Genomic DNA, 18,478 nt, shown 5'->3' on the forward strand with positions numbered 1-18,478 from the left:
TTTCTTTTTACTGAAGGATGTAGAATATATCAAAAGAAAGTCTTCACAAAAGCGTATGAAAACAAAACTTCTTTGGGAAGTTGGGAAAAGTGGTTTGTGACCAAAGTCTAAACTGAGCAGGGCTTCACATGTGCATTAAAGCCTGAAATGTTCAAGAGGCAGCCAGGATACTGTGACTTTCAACTCCGGACAAACTGACTCTTTAACCCTTACAGTAAAACTTCCTAGATTTTTAAAGGCAGTCTAGAGCCAAAGATTAAAAAAATAATAATAATCATGCATAATCATAATTTTTAATTTTTCATTAAAATTATTAGATTTCAATCTAAACCATCTGTCATCTTTAATGTCAAAAATACTCTTTTAAAGGTAGACTAATATTCACCTGGAACGGCTTGATGAAGTGTGCCATAAGCATCATGAATATTCTGACACTCCTGAGTTTCAAATCTTACCTGTCATAAGAGTTGGACATTTGGTTACTACCCATAGTCCAAGAGCTGAAGCTCTTAAACAAAGACTAGGAAAAATACCCACCCCAATGTCAAATACCAGACATTTGCCCATGAATGTGTAGAAAGCATGAGTGTCTTAAATGTCCTAAAAGAGGTGTACTTGGGTAGCTTAAGACACTTTATCCATTATTTCAATTCCTCTCTCTTCCTTTGCCTTGTACAATGTTCCACTACTCCTGTCTTCCCTATCTACAACTGTTTCCTGACTCCAGTCCTCAGCTCTGCAATCACACCTCATCCTCCTTGGCATGCAATTGTCTCCAAAACTGACACTGAAAAACACAGGAAGTTCAATTTTTTCAGTTGTTCAATGCTAATCTAGTATGTTCCCTCCTGATCTGGGAAAGACACTGTGAAAAGTTAGTACAGAGGGGAAACCTGCTCTGTCCTTCAAGTCCCAGAAAACGGTGTAACCTTCAGAGATTTGGCTGTCAAACACTCTCTGCACTGAGAATCTGCAAGCTCAGATGTTTGGAGTCATGACTCGCCCAATTTCAAGTTGACTTTATCCTCAGCCTCTTTTGAGCAATGTTATAAAACATTCCTCTAACAATTAGGCAGATCAGCTGCACATCTGCAAAGGTTTTGCAGCTTCTCAACTAAACAATCAGTATTTAACATAGGAGTCCCTCACCACACCATTTTCTCTCTCACAAAAGGCTGGCTGTTCATATTGGAATGCAGGGAAATCAGGAAGAGACAAGGCACAGAGATCAGTTTCCAACCTCAAATCTGCTACACTGCAGGAGGCCACTACAGGCAGTGCCCATTGTAATGTCCTGCTTCTACAGAGAGTGACACCTGCTCACTCTCCTCAAAACATATTGCTTTGTTTAACAGATTTTCTATGAGTGGATTTCAGATTGATAATGAATTTTTGGTTTATGATTTCCTTCTCTTTACTCATATTTGAATATGTCTGTTACCATAGCTCTTAGCTATCTCTAGCTAGATACTAGGATAGATACTTAAATCTCTTATCAGTGCTTTCTGTAACTGACTGCCTGTAAAACTGAAAGCACTTATTTTGATAGAGGTTCTCCTTGTTCTCCCAAAAACATGTATCTAATTGGATATGAGTATTTTAACAGTGGGGTTTTTTAAAGTATCCCTGCTGTTTTCAATTTAAACTCCAGCAGCTTTCCTTGCCATACAGTTATTCCATACGCAGTGTCATAACATCTTTAAAACTGGAAGCGTTAAAGCCAGCATAAAATGGAGGAAAACAGCAGCGAATTCTAGTATTTTTATCAATGTAAAATTATATAACTTTAATTTGCACTGATTTCTTAAAGTGAAAGTAATCACTGAACAGCAGAATTAAATGGTCATACTGTGTAATTAAGACCTGTGTGTGAAACCAGTCATTGCCCTTTTAGCATTTTCTTATACGATTTGCCCACACAGAGGAAACCAATGTAGTATAAACATCTGTATTTTGTTTCTCTTCTGTGGTTTTAATCTAGTATTTGCATAAGCATGTGATCAGCCACAAAGAGGCCATCTGGCTGGCCACACTCTCCCTGATCCATTTTCTTTATGTGCTTGCTCCTGTGCCATCTTCCTTGTGGATAAATCCGCTCACCACAACACTACCCAAACTGTCAGCATGACTGCTTCAGTTTCCGTCTGCTGAGCACTGAGTACTTGTGTGTTCACCACAGCTTCACAAACTTCAAGGAATGCCTGCAGAATGCTACAATAGCCTTGAACCCACTGTGAAGGCGAAGTAGTCTGGCAAGAGTTCAAATCTTTGCATGGTTGGTTTTGGGTTTTTTGCAGGTTTGAAGAATTTCCTCTTATTTTCTACAGCTGTGACTGTCAAAAGAGTCACATACAGACCTTGACTTTCATGTTCCCCTTTAACTGTCTGCTTTTGTATGACTGCTCTTCCTGTTAACGCAGTTTACCAGTTATAGCATGACAAGGTCCTGTGGGTCCAGCAGAGAGGTACTGGCAGTAAGATATTGTCTCTACTGTGGACCTATATTTACTACTTAAGACCCAAGATGATCATTTCAGCCCAGCCTTTCATGGTCTTGAACACCTGCAGAGAGACCTTGACAAACTGGGCAATCACCCACCATTCTGAAGTATTGACTGGGCTGTATTACCAGCCAAGTGAAGAAGATCAGCATGGAAAGTGCCAGACTCTGCAACTGGAATGGGGCAACCCTGGATGTACAGACAGACTGGGGAATGAGATGCTGGAAAGCAGTGCCACGGTAAGAGACCTGGGGGTCTTGGTCAACCGAAAGCTGAACGTGAGTCATTGTGTCCTGGCAGCCAGGAGGGCCAAGCGTGTCCTGGGGGGCACCAGGCCCAGCATGGCCAGCCGGGCAAGGAAGGGGATTGTCCTGCTCTGCTCTGACCTGGGGCAGCCTCACCTTGAATATTGTGTGCAGCTTTGGGTGCCACAGTGTAAGAAGGATCTAAAGCTGTTAGAGAGTGTCCAAAGGAGGGCAACAAAGACAGTGAAGGGCCTTGATCATAAGCCACATGAGGGGCAGCTGAGGTCACTTAGTCTGTTCAGCCTGGGGAAGACTGATGGGAGACCTCATCGTAGTTACAGCTTCCTTTTGAAGGGGAGAGGAAGGGCAGATACTGATCTCTTCCCTGTGGTTTCAAGTGACAGGACCCAAGGGATTGGTCTGAAGTTGTGTGAGACGAGATTTAGGTTGAATATTAAGAAAAGATTTTTTCAGTCGGGCACTGGAATGGGCTTCCCTGAAAAGTGGTCACAGCACCAAGCCTGACAGAGGTCATAAACCATTTGGACAATACTCTCAGGCACATGGTATGACTTTTGGCAGGGGGAGGGCCAGAAACTGGACTCAATGATCCTTTTGGGTCCCTTCCAACTCAGTTTATTCTCTGATTCTAAGATTCTGTGACTTCCTCTGAAAAGCTAAGCACTGTTCTTAGTATTACAGAGGTCAGGACCTCACGGTAAAAGGGCTGGCATTATTCATGTTAATATCAAAAGAGAATAGCAAGGCACCTTAAGGATATTGTTGTTCCAAACCCCCTGCTATGGGCAAGGAATCTTCCACTAAACCAGGTTGCTCAGAGCCTAATCCAGCATGGTTTTGACTGCCTCCAGGGTTGAGGAGTCCACAACCTCCCAAGGCAACCTATTCCAGTGCCTTACCACCGACACAGAAAAGAATTTCTTCCTCATATCTAATCTAAACCTACCCTCTTCATTAAGGCCATTTTCCCTTGTCCTATCACTACATGCCTTTGGCATGTAAAAACAAAACAAAACAAAACAAAAATCTGTTCAAAAGATGAATAAATGCTTCCAAAGTTGAGAATTTGGAAGTCATGTGTGACAACTCCTAAAGAAATATACGGCATAATGAAGACAGCAGAGGTCCCCAAAGATGTCTTTCTATACACCCTCTCTCTCTGTCTACATCCATCCCTCATTCTTGCATATTGAGTTCTAGCAAAGCTTATTTTGGGAAAAGATAAAGAGTAACCTCCCTCCACGTGTAAAGAAGAAGATATGAAAGAAAAGGATAATGAGGTAGATTTAAAGAAGTACTGATACACTCACTTTACTGACCAAAAGGAATGTTCCTGATGGCACATTGAATAGTAGCTATACTGCCTTTTCAAGGCCGAGCTACAAAACAAAGAATCGACCATAACTGTATTGCATCATTGTGGACATCTGTAGGCTGACTGCTTCCAACTACCACAATTCCTTTGAGCATGTGAGATCATAACTTTTCAGGAACTTGTATGTCTGATGTGGGCCATATGATGCTGCCACACAATGTTACAGGGTGCACACCAGAGAAGATGTTCTTGCAGACTTCCATTGCAAGCAACCATGAGTTTGGTTTTATGATATGGAATTATATATCCATAAGTATTTTTTTTCCTTCAGTGCCCCAAATGTGAATCTGAAAGAGTATAAAGAAAACTTGAGTAAAAGATCTTTAGGCTCAGGTATGGAGTTTGATCTACAAAGAACAGGATATACAGATGTAGCATCTATTTGTTACACTCTGGATCTACTTTGTTTCTGTTTGTCTGGGGTTTTCTTGCTTTTTTATGATTTTTTTATGTACTCAGGCACTGCTACAGCAGCTGAGGGAGAAACTAACTGGAATGCCTTCACAGGTTTCCATAAATCAGCCTAGAGATTGAATTATTTAATGCGCTTTGTGGCATGTTCTATAAGTCTAAATATCCACTTCTGGGGGTTGAGATTTCTCTTATTAACATGTCTTGCCTCAGGGAAGGAGGAGTTTTGTATTTCATAATCATAAAGGATATGCTCAATATAAATTTACACTGGCTTGTACGAAACAAGCTCATTCTATAATAAAAAATTTCACAGATGTAACATGTGGGCAAACAGAAGATTTGCTGTTTTCTGTTAAACCACCAAAATAATTGTCAGGAATTTCACTAGAAATATTTGAAATATCAGCAAAGAAAGTCAAATATTTTTTAAAAACTTGCTTTGGAGATATATTTATCTGAGAAGATTAAAAACCTAACACAAGAAATTCTAAAATTTAGAAATAACGATCTAGCATGCAATTTTGTAAATAAAACTTATTACCATTTTAATGGTTTCAGGAAGAATTTTAAAGCACTTAATCTGATCTGCTTATAGAATAGTTAGCAGAAGCTTATGCTTAGACATGCGCAATGGTTTTATTAACTAGTACGCAATTCAGAGGGACAAAGAAAGCAACCAAAAAAAAAAAAAATGCTATTGTCCCATTGAGCATACAACTAGTTGTCTTCAGCAATACCATACACAGCCTTCTAGTAAATTACAGATTCATTTGAGCTAAATGGTTACTTCCCCATACCTTTTTGAATTTTAGATGTAGTTATAAATAAAATTTCATTAGACATTTCCTATGCTATGGGAGTACCTTGTATATTCAATTACAAAAGTAATGGTTCAAAATTATGAGAGTTTGAGATTAATTGCACAGTCACCAGTTTCTGCACTATCCTCTGAGGCAGAAAAAGACACATACCAGAAATCCTTCCCGCGAGCTCTGGAAAAGCAAATGTTAAAGTATTAATTTTCTCTTCCACTATTATATGAAACCTGGCCACTTGCTTTCTGTCAATATCGCAAATCAATATTGAATCACAAAGGGAAATTGCACCCTGAAAATGCATATGAAATATTAATTCACATTAATTAATAGCATTACTGGGAAAATCTAGATGAAAATTTTATATATGTCAAGTTTCTTAAAACTTCAAACCTGCAGATCTTATTTATCCTGCTTTATATATGCAGACGTTTTTTATAGAACATTTCTTACTCTGGTAGGCTCCTACAGTACATAATTAGTATACCAGAAAGAATGGAAACTTCTTTATTTTCTAATAAAGTGTTATGCAAGAGCAGATCTGAGTTGGGATAAGTAGTCTATACCCCTGAAAGCCATTGGGAATGAAATGATGATATAAGACTGGATCATCATAGCTCAGTCAAATCATCAAACTTTGGAATAGTGGAGGTGATATTTTTGACATATGTATAAACGTGTATCCTTTCACAATTTTCTTTTACTAGGTCTACATTTCAGCTGTCATTGCAAGACATTTTATGTCTGAAATAAGTTATTCTTCTCAATGAATATGCAATTTTTCTGCATATATTTTAAAAATGAGGTTTCTGTCATCTTTTGTTCTAAAAGGTAGTGTGTGCTAATAAATTTCTATCTGTTCTACCAGGCCTTCCACATATTTCAAAATATACATTGAAATTGAAAAGAAAACTCAATTAAGAGTGTCATCTAATCTTTAAAGCAGAATATAGGCATATTGTTTAATTTATAGCTGTGTTGGAAAGCAGACTGGCTTGCTTCTGTTTTGCAGTCCTGTCATGTACATTCCAAACAAGTGATGATCCAAAGCTAAATATTGTATTCCTTAAATATAGAGCACATTTTCAAGTGCATATACTAAGCATACTCTCAGCTTAAAAAGCTGCAGAAGCCTTTTCCAACCTGTTTGTATCAAAACAAGAAGAGTGGCATGTGGAGGTGGAAACTTCTTGAGTAACACAGGTTCCATTTATATAGAAGAGGTGAAAGGATGGAGCTCATACAGTTGTCTTCCTAAGGAAAGAAATAAATACAAGGGCCAGCTGATTCTGCTGGCAGATCTTGTGGGGGAAATGTAGAAGAAATAGACACTACTGTGCTTCTCCTGGAGTAATGTTGTAAGTGGATGGAAATTGTTAAGAAATATAGTGGCTGAGTTTCATTCATTTGGACAACATCTGGATGAACTGCCTGTTGTGTAACTAAATGGTTAAATGTCTATCTTACCATTGAGACTTTGTAGAATAAAAACTGGCAAAATGGAAAATTTCTTAACTGGTGGCAAAGTTTAAAAAACCTTACTCATTCTTTCAAATATTATTCATACTATAACTTAAAAAAAGGCTTTAAAAAAAAAGGACTATTAAGCTTTCGTAGTAACTCAGAGTACACAAAAATATAGCAAGAATAAAGCTAGTAATTTTGTTGCTGTGCTGTTTTGTGAGTTGGATAGTGGCCTTATTTGTAAAATAACTATTCACAATTTTAAATAACACTTGGCAGCATTGATATAGTATCTTATATTCTCAAGAAGCTACACTTCCAGCTGCCCAAAGGTATCAGTAATAACCACAACTTGCCAGGGATATTACAGCCAAAAACCCCAGTTTAGACATAAAATAGCATCCAAATGTGGATTTGAGTGACAATCCTATTTGTCACCAGCACTACAGTAATCTGAGGGGAAATGCATGTTGACTGCCATGTATATTGATTTATAGTGAATTTCACAGTTTCGTTGCAGCCTTTTAACAATAGCATAGCTTCTAGAAGTTGCAAACCACCATTCCCACCCTCCTCAAGATCCACTTTTGTAAAAGAGCCCTATTTATGCTGGGAGGTTTATACATATATATATATATATATATTCACATATATATATACACATATATATAGAGAGAGAGAGTCTCCTAAATGACTGCTTCAGTGAGGCTTCAATGGAATCTCATAGAAAACTAGAAGCTGTTTCTTGTTGAAAGGAATTTGTACCAGCCAAGACTGCCACAGCTGACTGACCCACAGTGAGTATTTCTTAAAACTGGATGAGCAATGCACGTTGTTTCCAGGCATTTTGTTTTATCAGAAAAATGCATGAAGAGACATCTTTCTACAATCCTCGTTTCTGGTTCAGGGAAAAAAAACCCCACTACAACAACAAAACTTAAAACCCACAAAAACAGAAACAACCCACACGGATTGCTACATAGGATGATGCAGCAGAGCATTCCCTTTTGAAAGAAACTCAAGCAGGTTTTCTGGCCTGAGACTTGAAAGGTGTCCAGAGTATTTATTTCCTAATGCAGTCTTCTCTGAAGCAAAGTGTTCTTCTTCCTTGATATCTGAGCTCAGCATTTAGGGAAATAGGGGAATTTAGGGTTTGCTTTCCTCCATGAATGAAGCACTGCTTCATCGAATCAAAAAATCATTAATGCTGGAAAACACCCCTAAGACCATTGAGTCCAACCATTAACATAACACTGCCAGGTCCATCACTTAACCCTAAGCCCCAACAACACCTACATGTTTTGCTTGATCCATTACAGAGATTAAATTTGTACAATTTTATCAAAGATTCACTCTGTTGCTGTCAAGAAAGATTATATATAATATTTTATTTTCTTATAGCGGGTGTGTATGCTCTATAGTGAAAACAGCAGCAATCTTACATCTGCAATTTGTGCTATGGACTTCCTGAAGGACACAATGGCGGCCTTTATTGGACACATCAGCCTCAAATCCTCTCAAGATTCATGAGACAATAGTAGCTTTATTCCATTTCATAACTTCCATCATCCTCTGGGCAGTCACTATGCCTTTATGCCTGACTGAAACAGACGCAAGACATAATCATGCCAAGTAGACCTCCAAATGCCATCACCTTTCCTATTTTCTTCTGCATCCTGCTTTTACTGTGGCTGTTTTTCAACGAGGCATAGGGACAGCATGCGGTCGGAGCACTGCTCAGCCTGTTGCAGTCACCCTCACAGTGTTGAGTGTCACACTCACAGCCTTGAAGCGAAAGTGCTGCAGCTGCTTCCGCCCGAGGCATCTGCGGCTGGGACCTCCTTTCCAGCAGCCCACACGGGAGCAGCGCTCGGATTCACACTGACTCACGGCTCTCGAACTGCGGCATCCTGACAGAGATTAAAAATAAAAAGCCGGGCGAGAGTTTGAAGGCTGCCTGTCAAACAGAGCGTGGCACCAACACTCTCCTCGCCTGAATGAGGGCTATGGAACACCGTTTCAAATTCCCTCTCCGGATGAACGCCTCCCGGCCCGCACAGCTCTCCTCGTTCCTTTGACACCTCGCTCAGCAGCGGACGAGACCGAGGGAGGGAGGGAGGGAGCCAGCTCTGCACATAATCACGGCTGAGCAGCTCTGCCGGCTCGCCGCCGGGCCTGCTGTCCCCTGCCCCTGGTCCCTCTGGCAAGGCCACCAGGCTGCACACACCTGGCGGGGCTCCGCTCACCCCGCCTGGCCCCCGGCCCTCCCCGCCCCGGCCCCGGGTCCCGCCCGCCGCGGCTGCCGGAGCCACCGGGCGACCTTGCCCGGGGCTTCCCCCGCCCGCCCCCAGAGCCGGGCAGCGGCCCAGGGCTCGGCGCGTTCCATTCCCTCGCGTCACGGGGTGGGGGGCGCATCGGAAGCCCTTCCCTCGCCCCAGTGGCAGGGCACAGACCGCCGTAGTGCCGGTGCCCGGTTAGGCGCAGTGACCCGACAAGCCCGCCCGGGGGTTCGGGGAGATGGGGCGGTACGCCTCGGGACAGGGAGGCGCGGAGTGGGGGAGGCGGAGTTGGTAGGTTCCAGAGGGGGCCGGCGAGTGCGGAGCGCGGGCGCCGCGGCTGTCAGTGAGCAGCGGCGCCGCCAGCGGAGGGAGGCGCAGCCGGGGAGAGCCGCCTCGGGCTGCCGGAGGAGCCGCCTCGGGCTGCCGGAGGAGCCGCCGTCGGGACCCGCCGCCGGGACCCGCCGCCCTCGCCCCGGGCCTCGCGGCGGCGCAGGGCGCGCTCCGGCGCGGGGCAGGTGCAGGGCGCGCCGTTGGAGGGAGGCGGCCGCGCCACCGCCCCGGCGATGCCGGCGGTGCAGAAAACGGTGTCCGAGATCCGCTCCCGCGCTGAGGGTAAGAGCCGCCCGCCTCTCGGCGCCGGCAGGGAGGGGACGGGGAAGCCCGGCCGGCGTTCCGGCGCGGAGCCGCGGCGGGGTCTGCGCCGCCTGGCCGGGAGGGGGCGGTGGGAGCCGGTGTCGCGCCGCCGCCGCGCTCCTCACCCCCTCACCCCCTCACCCCCGTCTCCTGTCGTGCCGTACGCCCCCGGGGGTCTGCGGCGGCACCCACCCCAATACGGCCTCGTATTTATGGCTGTCGATGTCCCGTGAGCCCCGGGCAGCATTTCGCCCCTCAGCGGTGGCGGCGGTGGTTTCGTTTTCCCCGCGGTGTGTGGCCGCTCGGCCCGCCGGCCCCAAGTGGCAGCGGGGGCTCATGGCCTGGGGTCCTCGGCCTGGGAATAAGCCGGAATCCCTCTTTTGTGTGTAACATGTACGTGTGCGCTGATCATCAGAAATAAGCGTTTCTGATACAGGACTTGTGCTAGGAGGCTTCGGACAGTGCTGGGGTCTTGTGCCTAAGTGGATTTGCTTAACCTCAGGTAACGTGTCAGCAGCTGCCTTGTGAAAAGAATCGCTGCAGTGGAATTACATTACTATAAGGTTTATTGCATGCAAAAGTAAAATTTGAAATCGTAGACCCCAAATCAGCGGTATGTTGGGACAGCCTGTGATTTTTGGTTGCTGTAGGTAACATAACAATGTCCCTGTAATGCCATAAGAAGTAATGAGGCAGGTATGCAGGATTTATCCCCTTGTCTGAAAGTTTCTTTGCTTAAACCATACATCCGGTTGATTTTTTTATTTTTTGTTTTGGCTTTGTTTTGCTTTACTTGGTATGGGGAGGCAGAAACTTCCTCCCTGTATCTTTCTTCCTTCTTCCAAACAAATAATATTTTATTTAATCTTTGTGCAAGGAAAAGCACAAATAAACATAGATTAGAAGGTGGGCCATTAGATTGATGCTCTTTTCCAGTTTCACCATGTTATATGCCTTCCTCCACCAAAAGTAGGTTTGTAGGAGGTCTGGCTCTGCCTCTGCCTAGGAAATCTTAGTGGTGAAGAAATAGAAGGATGCGTCTTTCTAAGAAGAAAGGGAAAAAGTGCATCCTTTCAGGAACACTTCTGAAATGTGTTTACAACCATGGCAGCAGCAGTCCTATATACTCACAGTGATTAGTAGATGCATATAATGAGACTAGCTAAATGTCCAATTTTTCAGTGCTTAATTTCATTTCTTTTCCACTTACCCTTGTTCCAGACAATTGGTTTTCACTGCAAGCTGAGCATTGCATAAATAAATTGGGAAAATTGATGCTCTCTTTAAAATTATCTACTTACAGAACTCATAATGGTTATTAACTAAATAAATGTGGTGTTTCCAAAAGGTAACTGGCTATCTAAGATTTACAATTGTAGTAAAAGGGGAAAAAAAAAATAAGTCTGGTTTATTTTTCAAGGTTGAATAACTGTGAAGCAGTTAAACATTGGATTTAAGAAGCTTACCAAAACCATTTTCTTTAGGACAGGCAATAGGTATAAAACATCTTTTAAGAAACTTAACTTTTGCAAAATGACACGATAGTTTTTTCATTACACCAGTCGAGGTGACTCATACTGTACTTCATATATAGTACTACTCAAAAAAATTTGAAATCTATTTCTTAGTCTTACATTAATTTATTTGATCTGTATTTAGACTTTGTTTAGATATAATTCACAGTGAAATCAACATCAATCAGTCTCTTTTTTCTTTCTGAGATGAGTGCTTCCAGGTCCAGTTAGTCCATACATTTAGGCTACATAGTTGGCATTTCTAAACAGCTCTTTGTAAATGCTGCTGTTTTCTAAAGGAGAGAACTCCAGCACTCTGACATGTGGGTCAGTGTTTAACAGGGACATAAAGGAACTGTCAAACCGTAGTTCTGGCAATCACCCAAGTCTCTTAGATAAGCACTTTGTGAAGTGATGATAAGGCTGCTTTCAGAGAGCTCCACCAAAGTCTTACGCCCAGTGCAGAGTTGTTACTGGCAGGGTCCCCCTGTGTTCTTGGGACACTAGTAACACTGTAATCACAAACAACAGCTTCTATGACTTCTGTCATGGTGTGGACCATTCCTTAGCCTAAGACTAGTGGAGGTCAGACAGACAATATTATTTTGCTTATTCTGGAATTCTTGTATTGAATCTTTGGGTTTAAAATCTCATTTTTCTCTCCCGTCACTGCAGCAACTAATTTCTGCTTCAGAGAGCTTTTCTATGGATCATGATCTACCTTACCAGGCTGGACTGTCTTGGACACCATTTCAGAAAGAACTAAATTCTCTCTCACATGAAGAGATAGTAATAGTGTTATTAGAAAAAAAAATCAACTGATGTGTTCAGATGAAACAAACCAAGTCAGAACTGTCAGAATGATGTGCACATGTATCATTCCCAAGAAGTGGTCAACAGTTGCTCAGAAGACTTGACACTACAGTCTGTAAATTATTGCAAAATAAAAATTGTAGGTGTTTTAGTGTCTGTAAGCCAACATGTTATCTGCATAGAGAAAAGAATTTCAGCAAAAAGGAACTACTGATTTTATGCCATTTTTCCAAACATCTGCAAGTTCTTCATGGCTGATGAAGGATAACCGGGCATGCTTATAACCATGTTTTAATAGATTTTTGTATCCATTATCCTGTTACAAGGAACAGGTGGTGTTTACCATTCTGAAGTGGTATGTCTATCAATAAAGTCTTGCTCAAGGCACAGAAGATCTGGCTGTCTTAAATTTAGGAAATTGGTGTCATGTATTCTGCAATTGCAAGACACATGGGGAATCTTTGGGTAATGTGGCCTACATAAAGCTTTATTAAATACAGTAACTAACTGTGGTTATTTTAGCTAAATATAGCTTCACAGTTAATATAGGCATCTATTAAATAATACAAAATTGAAACATTCAAATAATTCAATTTCTTTTGAGAGGTTCTGGGAGAGTGAAATTGTTCTTCACAGGTGTTATTAGGGTTCTCTGAAAATTGAAGCATTAATCCTTTTCCTCTATGTGTTGGTGGAGTTCAGTGAAGTATAGGTCATTGAAAAAGGGTAGAGAGTTGAGGTGCCATGATGCTGCCTACCAAAACTAGAAGGTAATAACTAGTTCTTGTTGGTGGAGGTAAATACCTGTACAAAATCTACGTGAAGCTGAACTTGGGTAAGATGAAATGACTTTCACATGAAGAAGGAATGTATTTTGAAACTCTCTAGTGGTCATCAGATTGTCTTCAGCAGACTATCGTTTTTTCTAGTGCCTAATATATCCTTAGGTATTTCTGCTTAAGGTCTTTAGGACTATATAGCATTTTACCAGATTTAGTGGTCATTATAGTCACTAGTGTTTGGGGTTTATTTCTGCCAAGTGTGTTTTCATCGCAGTGTTTCACAACAGGGGAAATACTCTGTTTAGTTCTAGACAGTCTTGGCCATCTTAGTGCTACCACCAGGTTCAAATGGATCATTTAAATTCCCTTCTGTGTTCTGACTCCTCTGAAGGACAGACTGATGGGTCAGGTTCCCAGTGCCTATTCTGACCCACAGGAGCCACAGAAGGTCTGCTGTGGCTTTGCAACAAATAATTTTGAAGACATTTCTTTTTTCATAGTGATTCCATCTTTGGACTATGCCACATGCTTCAGAAACATGAGCTAGCAAACAGACTGTTCTGGCTTTGGCTGGGATAGACTTAATTTTCTTCCTAGCAGCTGATACAATGCTGTGTTTGGATTTAGGATGAGAGTAATGTTGATAACATGCTGATGTTTCAGTTGTTTCTGATCAGCACTTACACTAAATCAAGAACTTGTCAGCATCTTGTACTGCCCTGTTAGGGAGGAGGCTGTGAGTTCACAAAAATTAGGGAGGGGACACAGCCAGGGTAGCTGCCTCCCAGCTGACCAAAGGGATATCCCAGACCTTTTGATATTATGCTGAACAACAAAACCGGGGGAGAGTTGGCAGTGGGCTGGCAGGCTGCTACTCAGGGACTGGATGGACATCGGCCAGTGGTTGATGAGAAATTGTGCATTACTTGTTTTGTATATTCTTCTATAATTATTTTCCCTACTTTTTCTGTCTTATTAAGCCATTTTTATCTCAGCCCATGTGTTTTACCCTTTTTCTCTGCCCCAGTACTTGGGGTAGGCAAGTGAGTGACTGTGTGGTGTTTAGCAGCCTGCCAGGTTAGACCATAGCACTTAGTTGTATAAGAGGTTCTTGGCTACAGCATCAGCTTTCAAAGGTTTTGAAAGCTCTACTTAGAGAATGAAAAAGGTATTTTTAATGATTAAGAGGAGTGTATTAAAATCCTTTTGGCAATTTGGTTGAGGATTTTCGTTCTTGCCCTTTATTTCCATATTGCAGTACATGTGTATGTAACATTGTCCCATTCTTGTAATGCAAATGAGACTGTTTTAAGGAATGAAAGCTGAAAGTCTTGAACTACCCTATATAAATGAAAAATTAGTTGTATGGAATTTATTGTTGTTGTTTTACAAATGTAGAAACTTTTTAATCAAGGCTGGTTTAGGAAGAGTCCCTGCAAATACTGCATTTTTGAAGAGAGATGCTCCTTCCAGATTTATTGTTGGAATGAAAATATGGTCTTCAATGGGTGCTCTTGCTGAAAGAAGCTCTAATTACTTTGGGGGCTGTGTTTGTTTGTTTCATTGGTTACTTATTTATTTGCAATTTTTTTCTATTGAAGATTTGTTTTTATTTCCTGGGTTAGGTTGACACATGAGCCTGTGGTTCCTTGAGGAGTATTTTGTTGGCACCTGTTAAGGTGGGCCAGTCTGTTATACTGGCTGCCCTTCCTCTGAAAAGACTTCTTTAGCTAAACACTGATGTTTGAATGTGTGTGTCTACTACAGTGTGCCTTTCATCAGGTGAGGAAAGAAACAAAGAAATTGCAGTGGGTGAATGTACTAGTAGGGATTTCCTGTATCATAATAGAGTCTGTGAATTATGAATGGCAAATGGGATGAAATTAAAAGTTTCTGCTGAGCCTTTTCTCAGTATGTGGAGACTTGACCTTGCAAAGTAGTGTCCAAAATGTATTTTGAATAGGTAAGAGGCAATATACTGGCCAGTGGACTGGAGAATGGTTTGGATTTTGCCTAACACATGCAGGCATTTACAAAACATACTAGAAATAAGCATTAAGTTTTCACGTACAGCCCTTGTACATGAATCACCTTAGAGTGATTGATTTATACTATACCTGTTGGTACTTTACAAGCTCCAGCCTGAAGACTGCTTAGGCCTGCTGTCAGCAATGTAGTGGCTGACTGGTTGACAAAACATTAGTGAAAAGCCTTGGGAGAGAAGAACACCCTTTTACAGATGAAAATTGGGAGGCATGCTGGCACAAGATTCCTCACAGTCCATAGAAGAGTATACAGAAAGCTCAACTGTCACTGACTAGTGGAGGCAGATGCTGAGAATGTCAGTGAGTCTAATAAAACTATTTCAAGTTAAGCACACACAAAATGAAGAATATACTGATGCCACTTCTCTGGGAATAATCCAGCTAGTGTCACAAAGAAATTTTGGAGCAAGTGAAGGAATGGTATCTCATTAACCAATGAGGCCAACCAACTAAAATTAACTTAATGACCTTGGCTTCCAATGATCACATCCTTCGAGCTCAAGATTGGTCTATCACAATGAGCACAAAATCAAGCCAAGGTGGCAGAAGGACTGGATGAAGCAAGGCATTTGACACTGTCACACACAGTATCCTTGTCTCTAGAGACATGGATTTTATGTATGGACCACCCAGTGGATAAAGAAATGGCTGAATGGTTGCATTCCAAGAACTGCAGTCAACGGCTCAGTGGGAAGCAGTGACAAGTGACATTCCTCAGGGGTCAGTGTGGGAGTTGACTGTTTTTCCCATCTTTGTCGGTGATTTGGACAGTGGGATTGAGTGACCTCCTCAGCGAGTTTGCTAACAATGCCAAGCTGTGTAATGTGGTTGCCTTGCTGGAGGGAAGGGATGTCATCCAGAGGCACCTTGACAATCTTTAGAGATGAGTCTGTGTGCACCTCATGAAGTTCAACAAGGCCAAGTGCAAGGTCCTGTACCTGGGTCAGGGCAATCCCAAGCACAAATACAGGTTGGGTTGAGAATGAACTGACAGCAGCCCTGAGGAGAAGAACTTGGGAGTGTTGGTGGACAATAAACTCCACAGGATTTGACAGCGTGCATTTGGAGCCCTGACAGCCAACTTGGGCTGCATCAAAAGTGGCTTGACCAACAGGTCAAGGGAGCTGCTTCTGCCCATCTTCTCTGCTCTTTTGAGACCCCACCTGGAATACTGAACCCAGTTCTGGGGCCCCCAGCATAAGAAAGACATGGACCTGTTGGAACAAGTCCAGAGGAGGGCCACTAAGTTCATCAGAGGGCTGGAACACATGTGTGAAGATGGACTGAGAAAGTTCAGCCTGAAGAAGAGAAGCTCAGAGGAGACCTTCTAGCAACCTTCCAGTGTCTAAAGGAGGCCTTCGAGAAAGTTATAGAGGAACTTTTCATGAGGGCATGTAGTGATAGGATAAGGGGGAATGACCTTAAGCTGAAGGAGGATAGGTTTAGATTAGGTATTAGGGAGAAAACCTTTATTAATAGGATTGTAAAGCGCTGAACAGGTTGCCTGGAGAGATTTCAGACTCCCTGTCCCTGGAAGTGTTCAAGACCAGGCTGAATGGTGTTCTCAGTAACCTGACTGACTGGAAAGTTCCCTGCCCATGGCAGGAGTTTTGGAACTACATGATCTCCAAAGTTCCTTCCAACCCAAACCATTCTGCGATTCTGTGAATTAGCAAGGAGTCTCTGACAAAACTCACATGTAAAAAGGGGACCCTACAAGAGATCAAAGCAGCAATAGATGGCTATAGAGAGATGGGTTTAGGCAGCAAAGTCACAGCCTACCTGGGGTTTAACCTGGTGAGTGGCTTGTAGATGCCATTCTTATTCTCCTTCAGATGTAACAGCAGGAAGACTATGGGAAAGACGGTGCCTCTCAGCTGCATGCTGCAGGGAACCTGGGAACAAAAGACAGAACACTATGCAGTAAGCAGTGTCTTCTCCCCTTCAGTCTCTACCGATAAGCTCAGCCTTCAGGAACCACAGTTGGATAGTCTGAAACAAAAAAGACTTTGCTTGGTGGAGAAGGATCAGTTTAGGGAACAGTTAAACAAACTGGCAATACAAGAGTACATGGGATCTAATAAGATGCAGTCAGGAGTGCAGAAGGAGCTGTCAGATCTCACTGTTAGGCCACTCTCAGTGATCTTTGCAAGGTAATGGGTGTAGTAGGGGGAGTTTGTAAGGGGGAATGTAGATTCTCACTGAGCCTCTTGACTGTATAAAAAAGACTTTTTTGGTTTTTCAGGGGTCATTACTTGTGAGAGATGCAAATACATTGAGTTCACATTCACAATAAATGTTCTTTCTATCTCATTAAGTGCCTTGAATCTTGTGTAAGTAAATCTATTCATATGGAAAATTATGCTGTGTTTTTACAGGCTATGAGAAGACAGAGGATGTTTCAGAGAAAACTTCCCTAGCTGATCAAGAGGAAGTGAGGACTATATTCATCAATCAGCCTCAGCTAACCAAATTCTGCAATAATCATGTCAGGTATTAACAAAAACACTAGAACACTGCATGCTGAATAGCAAAACTGGAAAGGTTTCATTTATTCTACTTCTGTCATTTCCACTGGCCAGTAATGACAGTCTTAGACACTGGATAGAGGAATGAAGTGAAATGAGGAGACAAGTAAGCCGTTTTAGTTACAAAGCTGACCTTCTGAATTTTTAAGAGTGGAGTGGCGAAGGTGCAGCTGCTTTACAGCTGTACCATCAGTGTGTCCCTAGAGAATGGATTTGTTCTTCAGGTTTCAGTTCAGTTCATCTTTGAACCTATTCCTGGTAGCTGAATGCTGATGCAGATGTACTGCACTTGAGCACAGCATTGTTTGTGCTTTGGAAACACTTGGCTTTTTCAGTCAGCCAATTACAAAGATGCTGTGGTTGCCTATGAGACTAGTTTTCAGGTTCAGGCTTTAGGGACTTTGCTGATGGTTTATGCTGTGATTTTTTGTTTGCTTTTGATGAATTTCAAGTCATACAGTAAATACTTGTAAGTAATGTGTGTTTAGATCTGATAACATCCTCACATCTGTTGTTGAAATTCAAAGGAAATGCATGGCAAAGATACCTCAGTCCTAAGTAGGTGTGAAGGTACCTTTGATGATATGCAGAAATTTTGTAGACATTGAGAATAATGTAGTGAGATTTTCCATGACCTTGAGATTATATGCTATTTCTTGGTGTATACAGCTTGTCCTTCTGTCTTTTACTTGGTTACAGAGTAGAGGTCTTTTGCACGATACATTCATTCCCCCTTATATGGACTTTATGCAAGATCAAAGTAAATATGACTGACTTAAGAAGAAGTTAAAATATCCTTACAAGTCTTTTGCTTAAAAGTTTTTGGCATGATTTTTTTCACATATATTGTTTTAGAGCCTTAGATGGTGGTGGTCTGTTCTTAAGCAGATGTGAAAGGCTGTCAGAGAGCTGGGAGCTCAAACATTTTGTGATGATGGCTTAGCAGAGATTGTTTTGCTAGGATAAATTTTATTCTCTTCTTCCAGCTTAGCAAAAGCACACTTAATATCCAGTATTTATCAGTTTAAAATCAAAAAGCAAACTGTTTT

The 18,478-nt window shown here is 42.0% G+C and overlaps 1 protein-coding gene across 3 annotated transcripts in view; it reads left to right on the forward strand.

Annotated features, from left to right (window-relative positions):
• Window positions 1–9,397: 9,397 nt before the first annotated feature.
• ATP8A1 (ATPase phospholipid transporting 8A1) overlaps window positions 9,398–18,478 on the forward strand; it is a 102,812-nt gene continuing 93,731 nt past the window's right edge. For all 3 annotated transcript variants that reach the window (XM_058837873.1, XM_058837875.1, XM_058837874.1), the window contains exons 1-2: window positions 9,398–9,726; window positions 17,280–17,394. In XM_058837873.1, coding sequence (XP_058693856.1) covers window positions 9,678–9,726; window positions 17,280–17,394 — 164 coding nt within the window. In that variant the 5' untranslated portion in view covers window positions 9,398–9,677. The remainder of the gene's footprint in view (window positions 9,727–17,279; window positions 17,395–18,478) is intronic.

This window comes from Poecile atricapillus, chromosome 4 (assembly GCF_030490865.1).
Source record: "Poecile atricapillus isolate bPoeAtr1 chromosome 4, bPoeAtr1.hap1, whole genome shotgun sequence".
Lineage (NCBI taxonomy): Eukaryota > Metazoa > Chordata > Aves > Passeriformes > Paridae > Poecile > Poecile atricapillus.